General features: G+C 38.5%; 1 protein-coding gene across 4 annotated transcripts in view; it reads right to left on the reverse strand.

Annotated features, from left to right (window-relative positions):
• Positions 1-19,499, reverse strand: part of SLC25A21 (solute carrier family 25 member 21) — a 439,643-nt gene that overhangs the window by 22,997 nt on the left and 397,147 nt on the right. For all 4 annotated transcript variants that reach the window (XM_037501835.2, XM_054689960.1, XM_054689951.1 and 1 more), the window contains 3 exons: positions 19,006-19,065; positions 15,715-15,822; positions 1,506-1,670 (listed from right to left, as the gene is read on the reverse strand). In XM_037501835.2, the coding sequence (XP_037357732.2) occupies positions 1,506-1,670; positions 15,715-15,822; positions 19,006-19,065 (333 nt within the window). The remainder of the gene's footprint in view (positions 1-1,505; positions 1,671-15,714; positions 15,823-19,005; positions 19,066-19,499) is intronic.

The raw sequence follows: 19,499 nt of genomic DNA on the forward strand, positions 1-19,499 counted from the left end.
TCAAGAGTCTGGTGACAGGCATATTAGAAATACTTTTGTGATTTATAAAACGCTCTTCAAAATTTTTGTACTAAGCAAAATAAAGAACTCAACCTCTGGGAAACTTTTTGCTTGTGAGCAATATTCCCCCAATTGGTATACTTCCAGGATTGCAATTCCCATTGCAAGCAGGCAGTGTGAAGGCAGGAAACTGTGATGCTATAGTCTGAAAGGTGCTCATTTTAAAGTATGTCATTTGTGGAACTGGAGGGGATTATGCTAAGTGAAATAAATCAGAAGAAGAAGACACATACTGGATGATTTCACCCACATGTGGAATATAGAGAAATAAAAAAAAGGAACAGATAAAACCAAACCAAATCAATCCCTGGAATTATGACTGAAGAAATAAGTCTGAGAGAGGATGAGGGTGGGTGGGAGCAGGAACAAAGGGAGGAAGGGCCCACTGGTTTCTAGTAAAAGACTATGGGTGCTTTGGTGGTGGGTGTGGTGTGATCATACGCATTTGAGGAAGTGTGAGCCTTCTTCCTCAAATCATATACTGCATTGTAAACCAATGTTATCTCAAAAATTAAAAAAAAAAACACACACAAGTGTCCTCATTTTTCCTAAAAAAAAAGTACATCATGTACTTTTATCTTGTAGAAGTTTGAAAAACTGCTGGCATCTGTAAGTTAACATTTAAAATAATAAGCATGTAATATTGCTATTATTTTGCATCAAGAGCAAATGTTCCAGTAAGAGTTGATTTATATATACCCTATAAAATATATAAAGGTGAATTTAAAAATTAATGCCTGGGCCTCCCCTGGTGGCTCAGGCAGTTGAGCGCCACGCTGTGAAGCTGTCTGCAGCCTCGGCAGCGCCGGTTCGATCCCAGCCTGCGAGGGTCCCACATTGCGCAGTGGACATCTCCTGGAGCGCCTGCTGTTCCCCTCAGCAGTGTATTTTGTTAGTCTGCCTATTCTGTTCCCCGCTCTGTCTCTGATGAATCCTCTTACCCTACTGCGCATCTTGCATAAAATAAATAAATAAATCTTTAAAAAAAATTAATGCCTTGGTAAAATTTAAATTTTAGGCTGAACTCAAATTCTCCCTTGAGTTCTAAATTTATTTAGACTATAAATTTTTCAACTTTTTAAAGAAAGTTATACTTTGGGGAAAAAACTAAGTAATAACACAGTTTCTAGAAATTCCCAGTAGGGATAAATGGGATGCAGTGAGGTGTGATGACACATTCGTCAAGTAGGTGGATTTTGTTGTCAGATTTGAGTTCAAGTCTTCGCCTTTCTCTTCATTATGTTACCTTGGACAAATTTACTTGCTCTTTCTAAGCTTCCATTTCTGAATTTAAAATAGGAATAACACTCAATGTAAAGGGCTGAGGTGAGGATCAAATTAGATGAGTTTATCACAATGACTGGGACATGATAAACACTCCACAAATGTAGCTATCATCAGCAATAGGGTTTTTCCTCCAGAATTTTAATCTATTACATAGTTACCTTATTGACAGGGATAATGTTTTTGACATTGTGGTAGAAGCCAAAATAAACCATGTTGAAAACTCCATGACGTCCCAAAGTTGCTGTAAATCCTTTGTTGAGGCCCTGGAGTCCGAAGCCTTCCTTCTTGATGATGTGTCTTGCATAACTCATAGTAGATGGTTGCTGCAGGAGAGAGAAGCAAAGCCAGAAAGACCTTCTTTGGGACCATGAAATAGAGTAAATTACCAGCCTAGCCTCTCTTTCAGCCAAAATTATTAGGAACTTTTTCCCCCCCAAAACATGAATAATCATGCTTAGTGCTTTTTGAAATTAGGAAATGCAAAAGTAAACAAAATGGCATGCATAACAATAGGCCTTTAAGGGAAGATTGTTAACAAAGAAGAAACATCTTAGGTGGAATTAGTAAAATGTAATGTTATGTAATAACGATCACCATTGTCAGCATGTAAATAGTTGTATCCAGTTCTGGATTATCTGAACTAACGGAGGGATTAGTCGCATAGATACACTACAATCCATAACTGTGCATAATCCAAAAGGAATTTTTTGGCTCCTGAATCCAACATGTTTACTTTTCCAATTATGTTTTTCTAGAGCAAATGTTGCAATTAGCCTTGATTTCATTGCTTCAATTATTTAAACAGGCTTTAGGTTAGAAATCAGCCATGGATAAAGCAGTTGATAGGAGACTTCCTCAAGAGGTTGGGCCATCAGCGTGCTTACCACTTACTGTGCTAAATGGCCAATCAATGGTGTGGGGAGTGCTGGGTTACCTTTAATTTACTCCTTGCCAGTCCTCTGATTGATAACATAAGGTTAAAATTCCTTGACTGCTGAAATCTAGTCTGGCTACTTTCGGATCTTGCTAAAGAGCTCACTTTAGTTTGCCCTGAGGTTTACAATTCAATGCAATACAATTACAACAATTCAGGTGAATTTTTAAAAAGGTTGAGTGATTGCTTCCTTTTGGGAGGTATAGCACAAATCTCACAAAGGATATCTCTCCCTCCTAAATTTTTGACTGAATAATAAAGAGGGGGAAATGTTAAGTATTTCTTTTCCGTTTTTTTGCCTAAGGGGCAAGCACTGACATGATATCTGATATTTCACTAGAGCAGGTTGCTGGAGTGGTCATGGCAGCCTGATGTACTTTCTGACAAAGTGTTCTTATCATGTGCAATTAAGACTGCCTCAGCAAAACAGAATAGAACAAATCCAATCAAAGTCTTTTCATTCAACTTGTATTTATAGTACTGTAATTAACAGGATACATATAAATGAGCTTGTTTATATAGTAAATCCTAGAGTTTTTGCTGATAAATGTTTCTAAAACTCTGCCTACAATGCTATACTCAAAGTCATCTTTTTCATTTGAGAGGATTAATTGCAATAAATTACAGTAAGCTTAAGGAAACCCTTTTTTGTTACATGAAAAGAACACCTGAAAATATATCTTAAAACAAGAAAAGACATTTTGTATAGAAAATCCAAAAATTTTCAGAAGATTAAAGTGCTTGCTTTTTAGTACAAAATGGGATTTTGGCATATGGACTATCAACCCAGATCATTTATTTTGGTTTTCTAAAGTGATTTGAGGGCAAGTTGAGCAGAAGTTCATTTCTGTTGGGGAGACCCTGGAAGTACTGAGCAAGTCTAGGTGCTGTTCTCCTGCTCCAAGGAAGGCAGCCTAAGGGGCAGGGGATGGAGACGAGGCAGATGGAAAGAACAGGGCAGAGGCAGAAGTGAGACCACCGGAACAGACTGACCAATGCTGGAGCACGCCGGTCAGGTCCAAAATTTCTCTCCATTCTTACCTACTTTGAGATCCCAATGGCAGGAGGAATAGGGAACTCAGACGCCATCAGATTCTAGAACAATGGATGATCCAATGACTGAATGAAAGTACAAACTAACATGACTTTCTTTAATAAAACAGGGAGAAAGATGTTTGTGTTGTTTAAAAATCCTAGAATGCTGAATCATCAGAATTAAAAGAGGAGATTTCGAAATCTTGATGAGGATTAATAAATATTCAAACAACATTTACTGGTAGTCTGATCCCCTGATTTTCATTGGTCTGTGTGTTGCATGGGTACGGAGAAGCAAGACATAAATTTTGAATTCAAGTGCCTTGTTGAGTTTGACTTGTAGGTGTGAATAATTAAGTAAACTCACATAGAAGGCAGAAAAATGAGAAATAGGGGTGGGAATCAGCCCCAGGTTTGAGTCTCAGCAATAACTACTTATTAGTTTAGGTAAAAATTATATGTTCTGATTTAAGCTCACTTTGCTATTCTGCAAAAAATAAGGATAATAGTAGAATCTTCCTCATAGGATTGTTGTGATGATAAATTAGTCAAAGAATTTATTCCTTTGTAAGCATTCACTATACATTGTTAACAATAATGGCAATTACTCTGATAATAATACAAATAGAATAATAAAATAACAGATTAGTTGAAGGCAGTGATGATCAAAAGGTGGAAGCTGATCTGAGGGAGAGGAATGACATGGAGAGGAAGGAACTATCAATAGCTTCTTCCTTCTTATTTCTTCTTTCCTTTTCCCAGAGCTGAGGACCCTTGCAATCAAGGCCACCAGAGACAAATCCAGGAGGCAAGATCACAGGTCATCTTTGTGGGGTAAGGTAAAAAATCAGGCTTTTCTGCCCTCCCACCATCAGGATAGATGAGGGAAACTTGTGATCCTGAATGCATGCCTGATGGCGGGCACCTGAAGTGGGTACACCTGCGCTAAGACTGTGCTTTTAAGGGCAGCATCATGGGGACGCCAGAAGAAGCCGAAAGAGAAGCCGAGAGAGAAGCAGCAGAAGCCGAAGAGAAACCAAGAACGAACAGAAGCCGGGAGAGAAGCAGAGAAGGCCGGAGAGCCCAGATAGAGTGAAGACTTGCTGGGGGCTGGAAGGCCTGCCATCCTCCCGGCCCCCCAGCACCCCTGCCTGCCATATGCCTGGTGAACCCCAATAAAAGACCTGCAAAAAACCACTGAGGACTCTGACTCCTCCTTTACCCGGTCTGCATGGGATCAGAAAATCTGCACTGTGTCCATGTCCTGCCCTTTACAATCTTCCTCTGAGGCCCAATCAAATCCAACCCTGGGGCTAGAAACCTCCTTTCTGGGATAGTTCCAGGTCTTCCATCTCTGGAACACCAGATCCTTAAATTGGCTTCTTTGTTATCCCTTGGTAAGCATCCTAGGTAAGAACGCTCCACTTGACACGTCTATGGGCTGTAAAAGTAAAGCCACAGGGGTGCAAAAGCTGGAACAGAAAAGCACTGTCTGGCCTCTACCTCACATGTTTTACAGTCTGGAGAGCAATTTCATGTATGTTACCAGACACCTGGATCACAGTAAGTGCTCAGCACCCTCAGTCACTGTCACAGCGGCTTGACCTTACCTATATTGTCTAATTTAATCCTCTTAGTAAGTGTGTGAGACAGGTGTTATCACTACCCCATTTGACTGAAAAGGATACTCAAGTCATTTGGTCAAGATCGCAGAGTAAGTGGTGGTGCCTGAGCTCAAACTGATGCCCTCTGGGCATCCCCGTCTGAAGTTTCATACTTTGCCTGGTTCTGCAGAAGCTTTTTCTTTCTTTATTTAATTTTTTAAAGATTTATTTATTTATACAAGCAGTGGGTACAGTCAGAAGCGCGGGAGGGTGAGAGAATTCACCAGAGCCAGAGCGGGGAGCAGAGCAGGCAGAAGGACCGAAGTACACTGCTGAGGGGAGCAGCGGGCGGCAGAAGAGGTCTAGCGCGCCATGCAGGACCCTCCTCCGGTGGCCGGGGAGCAGCCGGGGATCTAACCGGCGCCGCAGAGGCCGCGGGCAGCTTCGCAACCCAGTCCTCAACCGCTGCACCACCGGGGAGGCCCTGCAGAAGCATTTCTGATTGCTTCTCTCAACAGCTCTGCAAGGTAGGTACCAGGGATAGTCTCCTTATTTTGCAAGTGAGGAAGCCAAGGATTGTTAAATTATATTCCGATACATAATGCAACTGTATTTTCTTGGCAATTTGGGACCTTGAATAAAGAAAATCCTGTACTCTAATTCCCATAAAAATAAGAATGCTTTTTGCTTCACTCAGCAACATCATATCACACACATGTAAGCAAATATTTAATTAGAAAGGCAAAATGACTTCCACTAGGATGCTTAAATAGGAAAATATAGAATCATTTTTGACTAGATCTCTGTAAACACAAGGAATTTTACTAAACTTATTTGATTACTAGGTTTCCATTTCAAAACAAAATGGTGACTGATTAGCATCATCAGCCAAATGATTCCAATACTATCCAATCCAGCAGCTCACCCACCAGTTCGGTTTCCTTCCAATATTTAGATTCACTCCAATTTTCATATTTAGTTACCGATTGTGAGCCAAATTGCATTCTATCGTCTCTAGATGTACCTTTCACTGACTGCACCAGAGCTGCCAGCATGGAAGAATAAGTGGATTGGAATGTAGTTAATATTGTGATAGCACACTGCTCTCCACAGTGGTTTATAGATATCTTCAGTTCACTCATACCTGCCAGAAATATTCTCATTTGAAGTAACTCAAAGATTCTTTAGCTTTGATTTCAGCTATTGCCAACTGCTAATTCTGGGACAGCCCTGCTCTTGCATGCATTCATTTATTCAACAGATACCTTCAAGTTACCAATGCATTGGAATAAGTGTTCAGCATAATACTTTGCTCATATTCTAGAAACTTCACACATATTTTTGCTTTGATTTTTATTTAGTGAACTATGCTGATACTTTTTATAGTTGCCTATTAGAATACATATTCATGTTATGATGGTTACACAATATGGAATAAAATTTATCTTTTAAAGGTCCTTAGGAGTTAGTTAATACAGAAGATCCTTTGCCTACATTACTCTGGGGGACTGATTCCTCACTCTCTGAGAACCCAGATGACTATGGCAATCTGAGCTATTTTTTCTGGAATTCTTCCATCCAACTATTGACTGTAGCTGGTTCTGAGTATCTTGTGAAATCACAGACAGAAGTTTTAGGCAGCAGGCATTGTCCCTTGGGTAAATAGCTATCAGAGAATATGGCCAATAGGTTCGGGCATGGGGTCTGTGTCAGTGGATTTCTTCCATCTCTGAGGTCAGAGGAGAATTCTAGGTATACCAAATCAAAATATAGCATGCTCCACATGCACTCCTTTACCTGCTTCCTAAAGCAAGGTGAATTTTGTTGCCCTTTAAAGCCAATAGAAAAGGGTGTTGCACTGGATTTCATCGCATGGCTGGAAAGCAAACCGGATAAGACCTTTACACAATGGAGTGAGTGTCCATACCTGGGCCTTCAGAAAAATGCTGCTTTGTTAAAAAAGAAGAGAACCAGTTGCTACATTTAAGTAGGAGAATACTCTTGCTTTTCAGAAAATATAAGATCACTTATGCTTTTCATTACTCAAATAAGTCTTAAAGCATTTTCATAAATTAAAAAAAAAGAAAAAACTTTCCTTTTATCTGAGAATAAAGTGTAGTAGAATCAGTTTCAAAATCCCATATGTACACATTTATTTTACCTTAGATGTTCATTAACTTATTACTGTTTAACAAGTCATTATTTTAGACAAAAAGACACCCCAGATATAATTATATTCTATCTAGAATTCACAATGAACAGATCTATTTTAAAACAGCTTGTGAATGGAGGATAATTTGCTATAAGTAAATTCTCCCAGATGCTAAGCCACAAAACTGCCCAATAACTGCCCTTGGAGAAGCACAGCCTTCTCCAGGTGACAAGATGCTGATAAGGTGTTTTGGTTTTTTTTTTTTTTTTTTTGCTGATAAGGGGCTTTGATCCTGCAAGACAGGGCAGAGTGGCAGGGGTGGGGCTGTTAGTGCTGAGGCCCCAGGGCTAACTAATTGGAGGAAGGGGGTGGGGGGGGGGAGACTAAGAATGTGGAAGAAGCCTTTGCTTTTTCATAGTTTCAGAAACATTTGATTTTCCTTACAGCTTCTCAATTGCCCACATTTATTTTCCCAAGTAAATTCAGTGTGATTTACTAGAAAGAGACCTTTATGTTAATGTTGAGTTTCTTAGAGTTTCTAACTTCAGTGGGCTTTATTATCCCTATACATAAAATAGAGATAAAGTGTGTGTGAGCGTCCAGGAAGGCAGAGGATGTAAGGCAGTTACCAGCGTGATGGGATTACAGGCAAATGCTGGCAGAAAGCATCAATTATTTTTTCTTTATATAGCTGTACATGACTTGCTTTGTGAAAGAAAGGACATGTATTACTTTTGTAACTTTCAAAATTATATGAACTTTAAAAATCAGATAAAGGAGGGCCTCCCCTGGTGGTGCAGGCGGTTGAGCGCAGTGCTGTGAATCTGTCTGCAACCTCTGCAGCGCCGGTTCGATCCCCGCCAGCCAGGGAGGGTCCCACATGGTGCAGCAGACCTCTCCCGTCTCGCCGGCTGCTCCCCTCAGCAGTGTGTTTCATCAGTCTGCCTGTTCTGTTCCCCACTCTATCTCTGGTGAATCATCTCACCCTCCCGCGAATCTGGCCTGTACCCCGATTCTTGTATGAATAAATCTTATAAAAGGAAAGAAAACATGGGAGACATCTTGCACAGTCTGGTGTACAACAGATGTTCTGTAAGTGGTAGCTATTATCGTAACTTCAGAGTCTCAATTCTGAAAAAAAAAAATCTACAGTTCCTGGCATAGCTGAATGAAAGGCTGATGTCTATTTTCTGTAAATGATAATAGAGAAGCAACTTGGCTTCTGCCTTAGGTATTGTTGAAAGATAACTATAGGAATGAATTCATACACATAATTCACCTTTCTGCCACAAGCATCATAGATTGAAAAGAAAAAATTTATGTACTGAACAGTTTCCAAGCAGTTTTTCACATAGTAATAAAGGAAAAATCTGAACTTAACCCACTACATCATTGCAAATGTTGACATGCCTTGAAGCTGGCTTCTCACACCATCTATAAACAGAGCCACACGCTCACTTTCTACATAACTTAACTTCGCTCTTGAAAGAGATGATCACAAAATACAGTGCCTCTCTTCACTTTATCTTAATAAAGTTTAGTTTAAATATTGTAAATTGTCTATGGAGAAAAAATCATGTATAATCATGATATCATGTATAATCTAATTGGTCTCTATTAAATTATTAAGCTTCTAGGGTGAATTGTGCAGAACTAAATCAACCAAACCTAAATCAAATCTTGAGCTAATAAAAAATCTCTATTTTTAAGGATTCTACCATCAAGTATATATTGACCCTTAAAATTATAATCAGAGTGCATAGGTAGTAGACAAATTCTTCCTTTTGCTGGCTAAACATCCTTAAAGACTAAGTTGAGGTGAAACAGGCTTTTGCAGTTTCCTAAAGGTTAAGTTTCATATTCTAGGGTGAAAATGATTATGTTCATATGTAATATAGATAAAAATGACAGAGTAGAAGGAAACCTGTGCCCCATCCACACATCAGAGGCAAATCCTATAGACCTCAAGGGAAGGAAAACATAACCCTTTAGCCAAATAATGACTTTGAAGTAGATTTCAAAGTGGAGAGAAAAACTGGGAAACAATTCATACAAGATTTTGCTTCTGGGGAGAAATTCACATTTTCCAGGCTAGCAGAGAACATTTCAGCCAAACAACACTTGGCTTAGCACAACTGATAGGGCACATCTAGTCTTTGTAAATATACAAATAAAAGTGATACACCCAGTTAGAGGGAAGAAAAATCTTATAAGGACAAGCTATAGAGTTACACCTTTGGCAAGGCTGGATGTGGCAACAATCTCCAATAGTGAAATCCTCGGGCAGGCCTAGTTCTCAGTCTAAGAGACTACAAACCAGAACAAAACTTTGCTGGGGTTTAGTTTGAAGGGGGGAGGAATTTGGGTCTGTCTTGATTTTATCTGAACATGTTTTTACACCCACTGAACCAAACCAGAGCATGACAAAGCTGTGATTACTTTGCTCCCCACAGAAGGTCAAGCATATTTAAATTAGAGACTGGTTTTCTTTATTCACTGTGAATTTTAAGATGCTGGCCAAGATTCTGGTATTGGAATTAGAGGAAGTGTGGCAGGGATTATAGTCTTTGAGTGATACGGGGGTAATTTGGTAATGGATGGTAAAAAAGGTGGAGGCAAGACAAGCACACCTATTGAAACACTTTCTATGGAAGCTGGAAAGATACATGGGAAATATCGGGAACCCAATTAACCACAATTTCCTTTAAATTTTGAGAATGGTTTATGGTTAAACTGGGTGGGAAGGCATATTTTCTGAGTAACATACTTCTGACTGGTGAGAGAATCAGCCCCTAGACAACAGAGGGGAACTGGGACAGCTGGAGCCCACAGAGTACCTGTCATTCCTGGGAAACCCTGATGGGAATTGCATGTGGGGGCTCTAAGAACATAACACACACAGCTTCTGCTCTGAACCAGTACTGACCTTGAACCCCAGCTAGAGAGGCCAGAGGAGCTCAGCCAACCATACATTACCCACGAGGCCAAGGGGGCATCTACTAACATCCTAGACCATTCTCTGTGAACTCAGGCCCGTGACACCCCTTTTGTTCATCTGTATCTCTCCACCATTGTCTACAAGACTTTAAGTGTAACATTGACTGCTGTTGCCCTAGGCTGTGTTTCACTGCAGAGTCCCTCTATGTAGCAATAACTTCTTGGGACATTTGCATATTTAAAGGACTATGTCCCTTCTCAGTCTGACAAAATAGGAAAATCCACAATTACTGTGTAGAATTTCATGGTGTTTCATATTTAAGAAATGATGGTAGAAAGTGTCAACAGTAAACCTGCTGCCTGGAAAAACTCACACTATAGGCAGAACAACAAGTTTTGTGTAAAATAAGCTCCCAGGGAAATGACTCTGCTTGTCTTAAAGATGTTGCCAAGTCTTTTGCCCATTCTACTTGCAGCCGATCCATTGAGTGTTCTGCTACAACTGGTAGCTGTAATTCACTGAAAAGATTAACAGTGAGCTTAGTTCACATCCTCCCTGTGTAGTGACGAAGAATCTTTGATCAAGAATCCATGTTACCGTCATATGATTATTCCAGAGGAAGAAAAACTTGACATGGTAGAATTCTTTCCAATGTGATTTCAAATGTTTTCAGTTTCAGCTCTAACTTCTGTTGCTACAGGCTAGTTATTCATGGCAAACAAATATCTAACTATTACTGTTCATGACAGTGGGCTTACATCTGAGTTGAAAGACCTTGTTAGCAGGCACTGTGACGAGGCTGCCAACCTTTAAGTCTTTTTTTTTCAGATTTATTTATTTATGCATACAAGAACTGGGGTATAGGCCAGAGGTGTGGGGGTAAGAGGATTCACCAGAGACAGAGTGGGGAACAGAACAGGCAGATCTACTGAAATACACTGCTGAGGGGGAGCAGCAGGCAAGTCTGGAGAGGTCTGCTACGCTATGTGGGTCATCTTTCTGGCCAGAGATTGAACTCATGCTGCAGTGGCTGTGGATAGCTTCATAGTGCTGTGTCTTAACCCCTTGCACCACCAGCAGAGCCCCCAACTCTTAAGTCTTGATAAAGAATTCAGGCTGAATGTATGGTACTGGCAGGGGAGAAGACTAATCATTACTCAGTAAGCTGTTTAGGCATCTATAGCTAGAGTGAGTTGTTACTGTTCAATATTAATTGGGGCAATAGCTCAAAATAAATATGTCTCTACTTAAACTTAAGAGCTCGTAAGATTAACTTGCATATACAAATTGTTATCATTGGTTGAGTGCCTACCATGTACCAGAAAAGTAAGACCTTTGCATGTATTACCACATTGCTTACTTATTTTTTAAAGATTTATTTTTATTTATTTATGCATGGAAGAACTGGGGTGCAGGCCAGAGGTAAAGGGGGTGAGAGGATTCATCAGAGACAGAGTGGGGAGCAGAACTGGCAGATCTACTGAAATATACTGCTGAGGGGAGCTGTAGGTAAGACAGGAGAGGTCTACTGTGCCATGTGGGTTAGCTCCCTGGCTGGGGATCAGACTCATGTTGCAGTGTCTAGTGATAGCTTGATAGTGCTGAGACTTTAACCCCTGAGCCACCAGGGAGGTCCCTTTATAGTATCACATTTAAATTCTCATAAAACGCATGTTGTAATGATAAATAATACTTATTAAACCATCATCACATGCCAGACTATTGACAATTTTACACATATATCTTATTGAACTTCATTCATTATCACTATTACTATTATACTTACTAGTAACAAAGGAATCAGGGGTAAAGTCAGGGTGGGAAATGTGAAGTTGGCACATAGTCATAACAGATTGCCTTCTAGAGCTTGACCATGGAAACACCTTGCTGTAGAGTAGCTGAACTGATCACCATCATTTCACCATTGAGGGACTGCAAGTAACTTGTGCAAGGCCATGATGTGAGAAAAAGTGACGAAATGCTGGGAACTTGGGTGTATCTCTCCTCAAGCACTGTTTGGCAAGTGCATTAATTGCCTTTCTATTCTAGACAGTTCTGTTTTCATATGTTCTTCAATACTTTTCACATATAGCTTAAATAGTTTTAGAAATTATAGAGCAGGAGAAAATGGGAGACCTTGCGTCTATGAATGGAACCTGAATTATGAAGAATTGAGACCAAAGTTGGGCCAGTAAGTCATTTCATCCAAGTCAACTGAGAAGGTGGGCTTGATGCTGGCTGTCTCTAGAACATTCATTCTCTTCTTTATCCTGTTGTGTATTTTCTAAATTTTCTACAACAAGCAAGTGCTACTTTTTGAAACAAATGTTCATAGATAATACTGAATACTTTCTCATGTTAAACATTCAGCTACACACTTAGCTTCCTCTTTTCTATTCCAGTCTTCTTTCCAGAGTTAATCTCATTTAGAATTTGGTATGAATTCTTCCAGACCTACACTGTCGCATAAGGAAGACACTACCCCATGTGGCTACTGAAATATCCTCCTCCAAACTGTGTGCTGTTTAGCATAAAAGACATATGAGATTTAAAGACTTAGTTTGAAGAAAGAGTGAAAAATATTTGATGTAATTTTTATATTGATCACATGTTGAAATGATGATATTTTGGATATATCGGATTTAATTAAATATAATATTAAATTAATTTCATCTGTTTCTCTTTACCTTTTAAATATAGCTACTAGAAAATGTGGCTCACATATTTCTATAGGACAGCACTGCTCTAGTGTCTGGATCTTTTTAGTACACTTACCCACATTCACAAATATAGAAATATAGATTTTGATGTTTTATATTTGAATTAAAACTATTTTTCCTTAAAAACAAAGTATAGTATTTAAATCTATTGGGCATTAATTTTTTTTAAAGATTTATATATTTATTTATTTATTTATTTATTTATTTATTTATTTATTTATTTATACAAACACTGGGTATAGTCAGAAGCGCAGGAGGGTGAGAGAATTCACCAGAGCCAGAGCAGGGAGCAGAGCAGGCAGAGGGACCGAAGTACACTGCTGAGGGGAGCAGCGGGCGGCAGGAGGGGTCTGCGCGCCATGTGGGACCCTCCTCCGGTGGCCGGGGAGCAGCCAGGGATCGAACTGGTGCTGCAGAGGCTGCGGGCAGCTTCGCAACCCAGCGCTCAACTGCTGTGCCACCAGGGACGCCCTGGGCATTAAATTAATTCCTTTTTTCTTCCCTTTTTTCCCCCTCTCCCTACTCTGTCTTCAGCTCCTCCATACTTCTTAACAACCTCCAAAGCACAGAGTAAAGAAAGTAATAATTTTTCTTGGCCACAAAAATGCTACAGTGTACACACCTAATATTTAGGTTGATTCAACAGAGGTGCAGATTAACAAAATGGTATCTATCTTCTTATTGGATAAAAGAAAGTGTTGGTCAATGGAGGGAAGATTTGGAGTTCACGAGTCCTAGACAAATGACTTAGGAAACAGCTGCATCGATCCATCAGCAATGATTTTTAAATAAGTAGACTCGAAATTTCTACGCTTATCATGTCATCTCTTCCTGTCAGATTTTTTTTTTTTGCAGTAAGTATACTTTTATGGTGGTTGACTATGTGCTACTAACTGCTTCTCAGATAGGTCAATATTACCTATAAATTACTACCTCAGTTATGCTACTGAATCCTGATAATTGCTGAAAAAATATACTGACATGTTAAGTATGTGATCATTACTTTGCTAAGTTCTCATTAGTTGAAAATAATAGTTCTCATATATGTAATTATATAGGAAGATTTTAGTTTGTCCAAGTAATATATGAAAATGAAATGAGCTCAGTGGGTTCTACAAAAGAGATGACTTCAAGTTTCCTTTTCTCTTCCACTTAAAAATGGGCTACATATGCATGAACAATCTGCACAGACTACATTGGTGTAAATGAGCTGGGCACACGTGTACACATGCAGCAGTCTTTATGGGGATGGAAGGGTGTTAACCGCGTGCTAGCAGGGTCGCAGTGCCTAGAAAACCTTAGCAGCTCAGCTTACTTGATGCTCAGTGTAGATGCTCCTTGCAGGCAGAGGAGAGAAAAGAACATTAGGCATGAACAGAGGTGCTGTGAAAACTCAGTATTTTCAAGCCCTTCAGACCTTCCTGGGGCTCTGTCCACGAGGAAGAGTGTGTCCATCTCTCTGGTTACAAGCAACTTGATTAAAGATTGCAGTTGAAGGCTTATTCCTTTGCCCACTCATTGCTGCCCCAAGACAAACTTCCCAATGAATAAAATGATTCATGAGCTTGGGCACTTCTAGTTGGTGTTTCCACATAAATAATCAATTTTTCTTAAGTAGATTTCATGGGGGCTCTAGGCTGATAGGACACTTGAAAAGGGTTTCTTTTCCCCATATTCCTCACCATCTTTCTTTCATCCAAGGAAGAATAGGGGAAAAAAATATGCTAGAAACAAAGACTAGGATAATACAGGGATTTTCAACCTTTTTTGAAGCGCCATACAAGACAATCTTTTGAAATTTTAACGAAAATTCCCCCCTAATGAGGACTGACCTATCTGAGTAGATAGTCTCTGCTGTAGCAACCCCACCCTGTCCTCCTGGGGTCTTAGCAGGTACAGGTGAGTAGGGGCCTCTCTCCTCTCCACATCCCTGCTGAAGAAGTTGCCAGGAGATCTCAGGCAGTATCAGCAGGCAGGAAGTGGGTGGGAGTGAGGGTGTCTCCACCCATTAGCAGCTGCTTAAGTAGTAGGCTGGAAGCTTTTCCACAGAGAAATTCAGGTCAGTATATATACTCCCAGCCATTTTTCACCATATGCTACCCAGTTGTGGAATGAAATTAAAATGCTAAGAAATGTCCTGGACTGCCAATCCTCTTATTTTTTCCCCTAACTTGTGAAGAATAAAAAAATACAGTTGGACTTGATGGTTTAAAAGGAATTATTATTTTTTTTTCTTCCAGTACTTTATTTTATTTTATTTTATTTTTTTTATTTAAATAATAAATTTTATTTTTATATTCCCCCATACAACTGCACATGCCCCATTCTGGCCCCAAACCCTCCCCTCCCGGCCCCCACCCCCCAAAAAGTATCTCTGGTTCATAGTTTTTTGTTGATTTTGATTTTCACTTTCTTATAGTTATTCATTTTCCTGATCCCTTATTTAAGTTTTCTAGATTCCTGCTATGAGTATGAGTAAAAAAATAAATAAATAAATAAAAGGAATTATTAGGCAACTGAAAGGAGATGAAGGGAGCACACACCAAGAGAATATGTCTTCATGGAACACCACGTACCAGCAATTAAATGTCAAGAATCATCGTTGTCCTAGCGGTGATGTCTACACAGGCTTAGTAACTTGCTCATTCACTGCTAACCAAAAGACAAGCTTGACCCATTATCAGAATCTTTGGGGAAGGGTGGTAGGTGGAGTGGGGAAAGGAGTGAGGTCGTTTTTAAAATGACTTTATACTTTTTTTAAAAAAAAAACACCAATGTTATCACTGTGGTAGTGAATGTTAGCAGGAAGTTTTGCTGATATTTGTTAATACTTTCCTAGTGAAAGAAATTTGACTTTCTTATATTACTTTTATAACAGTAATTTACTATGGATTTAACAAGTGGGATCATAATTTTATACATACATATAAATCTTAAAAATACTTTTTATATTCCCTCAACAATAGGAAAACGTAAATGATTACCTCTTTAAATGTGTTCCGATTGGCTTGCAAGCCAACTTTTACTACCTCAAAAGGGTTAACCACGATGGCTTCTGTTAGTCCTGCTCCCAATCCAGCAATGGTAAATGTCTACAAAAATTAAATCAATCAATACTTTAAAGCAAGTTATTATGTACACTGGGTTAAACATCCTACTCATTACACTATGCAGCTGAATGTTATGATGAGAATGGAGAAACTAGCAAAAATGTACCATATACCATTACTAAACAGCTTTGGTTCTTGATTAGATGCTGACAATTCATGAAGAAGAAATTACAGAAGCCACAAACCACATCCTAACAATTCAAAATAAAATGTCAAAGCCCCATCAACAATGACTTTTTTCTTTTAATGAAAAGAAAGGTTGTTTTACTGATTTAAGGAGGATATGAAAACATCTGCACATGTAACAATTAAAAGAGAGTTTACTTGTAAAAGGAGAGCTTCATTTTTAAACATCTACTTAAATACATTTATTGAGCATATAAAAAATTCAAGGAGCAGAACCACAAATAAAATGTTTATAAAAAGCTAAATTTCAGGTAACGAAACAGTGTTGCTGAAAACCTTTAAATGGATAGCCATGTTCTTAGAGTCATATTATAGACAATTAACAAACAAAAATTAAATTTTTTTTTCATTTTTCCTCTATTTAAGAAAATGAGCAATTGGCCTATTCTTCTACATCTAGAAACTGAGTAACGATAGCTGAGATCAGAAATGGTTAGGTTGTTTAGTTAAAAGATTCAAGTAAAATCTAGAACAGTTATCAAGAGATGACTATATGTCAGACTAATTTGTTAGCTATTAAGAATTTCTTCAATAGGAAAGAACAATTTTCTAAAATTTCCTCTAAGTGAAATGCTTAATAAGTCAGATTTTTCTGAAAATATGTATCACACACACACAAACACACACACCCAGAAAAGCAAAATGAATCAAAGCTGAAAAAAAATTTCTTTAGTGCTGAAGCTCTAATTCCAGAAAAGGTAGTTTTACATATATCTGAGAGAAGAAAGAAAGCATGCAAAGAATAAAGAACATACATTTCTTATTAGGAGTCTCTAATGTCTTCCAAGTAGGAGACTAAAAGAGAAAAAGGAATGGCTTATAATATTACAAGGGGACACAGGGGGTTACTATCTGTAGGCTGTGTGACCAGAGCTGCCATGTACATAGTTGTTGCACAGATAAAAAGTATGTGTGGAGGCTGAAACTAGTCTGTATCCTTCCTGCCAACCCAGAGTGCTGGAGAGGCTTCTATCAGGAGAAAAGGGCACCTTTTCATAATTCACACAGTGGCAACCTATGTGCTAGCTGCTGCTCTGTGTCTAAATCACCCATCCTTTTATACATCACAGTCTTCTCATCCGTAAATTGGAGACAATACTATCTAATCTCCCCATCTCACAAGATTATTGTGTAATAATGCATGATTAATGTAGGAAAGTCTTTATAAAGTGCTGTACAAAATCCAATGTTTTTGTTACATATAAAAATGGAGAGGAAACATGGAATCATACACAAATTTCTAAGAGAGAGGGAACAACTAATGATGTTTTCTCTTCATTACAACTTTAAACATGTTTGTATAGGGTTATAGCTCACTATTTTATTCATTTATCTCAGACTTCCATCATGGCAGCCAAAAGTGGAAAAAAAAGTACTAGTCCCAATCTCTTCTAACTTAGAAAGCTAAAATCCAGATGTTCAGGTTTTTATTACTATATGCAATCTTCCAAGTAATTCACTTTTTTGTTCTGCTATAAAACTCAGCTACATGTGCTGTCAGAATCAGTGTTCAGCAGTCCCTTGTCAAAAGAATTGATCAGCTATCAGTAGATCGTGTTACGTAGATTGTTCCAGAGACTGACGGTAACTATGGGGTTTCCAGTCTCCTGGCTTTTCATGTGAGAGCACCAGGGGATATTTAATGGTTGTTTAAGTGTGTAGCTGTATTGAAAAACTGGGATAAATGAGTTCAAGGAAAGAGAAAAATGTACACAGTTTGTGTGCATTTGGTTATAGTAATTGGCGAGGCCAAGATGCTCTTCTGTTTCCATTCTCAGTAGTGGAAAGAACTGCAGTCTCTGGTCCTCTGGACATCATATTTTGTTGACTCTTGCTAGGAAGTTTTAAATCTTCCTTTTAACCAAGATGCTTTAAAAATTAAGAGTGACATCAAGGGAAGATATTGAGGAAATTTAAAACATTCTAGTTAATTTTAGGAGTCATGCTAACATTTCTCCGTGGTACGAGGTCACCTTGTGTAGGCAAGAGGTTTCTTTGCCATAACACAAAACCAGACTATTAGGTTTCTTAATAGGTTCCTTCTTGGGCAACAGCCATGCATCATTTTTAAAATTAGAGATACTTCTGCTTGGAATGTCTTCTTCTTCTTCTTCTTTTTTTTTTTTTTTTTTTTTTTGAGTGTCTATTTAGCAGAGCAAATATTCCAAAAGGAACCTTTACAAGTAAAATGATTACAGAGCTGGAACTCAAAACATGGCCTCATTGGTTGAGTTTTGGGGCACATTTCAGCTGGTAAACTGGGGGATTTTCCTAGAGGCTAGAATTGAAGGGGCAATACAGATTTTGTTATGTTTTGATTTGTAGATTTAAAGGGATATAGTACATTTGTTCTCTCTCAGCTCTCAATGCACAAATATTTGTAGGACCCATTTGGTCCTTATAATTTAACTTGTTTTGTGAAGGGTGGTGAAGTCACCCAGAGGAAAGAAGTGGCGTCAGGAAATCTTCAAATCACCAAGTGATATTCAGATAATAGTTGAGCTGTGTCATTGTAAGATCACTATCCTCCCTGACTACAAAAGGCCCTTCAGTCTTGTCTGACCACTGAAGGCCTATATTTATGAGAGCAGTGCAAAGCAGGAAAAGTGACCAGTTATAAAATAATCTCAGGCATATTGACTTTTTCATAAGTAGATCTGAGCAGCATGTCTGTAAACACACGCATGTTTTGGCTTTAAAAGAGCCTTTGACAAATGCATTCTTTATTTTATATTCTTGACCATATCTCATATGGATCTTTCCACACATATCATTATTATCATAAATTCATCATTGGGAGCTATAAAATAGTCAAATTGTGAGTTATTAGGAAGATAGCTTTCAACAAGTAGCTGAACATTGAATAACCTGAATTCATATTTTAGTAACTGGGCTTGGGGAATCAAAAGGGTTTTTGTTTCCAGATACTGCTTTATGAAATAGCACACACACTTAAGTATAATAAATACTCTCACTTACCAATGCTGGTGACAGTGACACATATCCTAGCAATTTCTTGTACTGCTCAAAGGTGAAAAACTGTGAAACAAAACCAAACCCAGAGATTTATAACAATTTCCTGAAACAAACCCTTTAATTGACTCAAATTTCTTTAGTAAATCATTGCATTAACCAGCATTTAAAAAAATGATAAAACATCCAATATAGCTTTTTAATCCAGTCTCGGGTAGTTGCTATTGGATTCTATTTTAACTTTCACATTTTCAAATGAAACTATAATAACCTACAGAAGAGTTGATGGAATCCTTTATAGCAGTAAATGAACCATACAGCTTCCATTTACCATGACCATTTTCAGTTTCCCCAGACATCAATAGCCTTCTTTTTATGGCAGCAATTCAAAATTATAGGCATAGAGACCTGAAATCTTTGGTCTCCTATGTTTTCTCTATAACTGCTTTCCCAGTAAATAGCCAATTTTCTAACTTACTTCTAAGAGATAGCCACTTCTC

The sequence above is a fragment of the Talpa occidentalis genome, unplaced genomic scaffold (genome assembly GCF_014898055.3).
Source record: "Talpa occidentalis isolate TD23 unplaced genomic scaffold, MPIMG_talOcc4v2.1 talOcc4.11, whole genome shotgun sequence".
Lineage (NCBI taxonomy): Eukaryota > Metazoa > Chordata > Mammalia > Eulipotyphla > Talpidae > Talpa > Talpa occidentalis.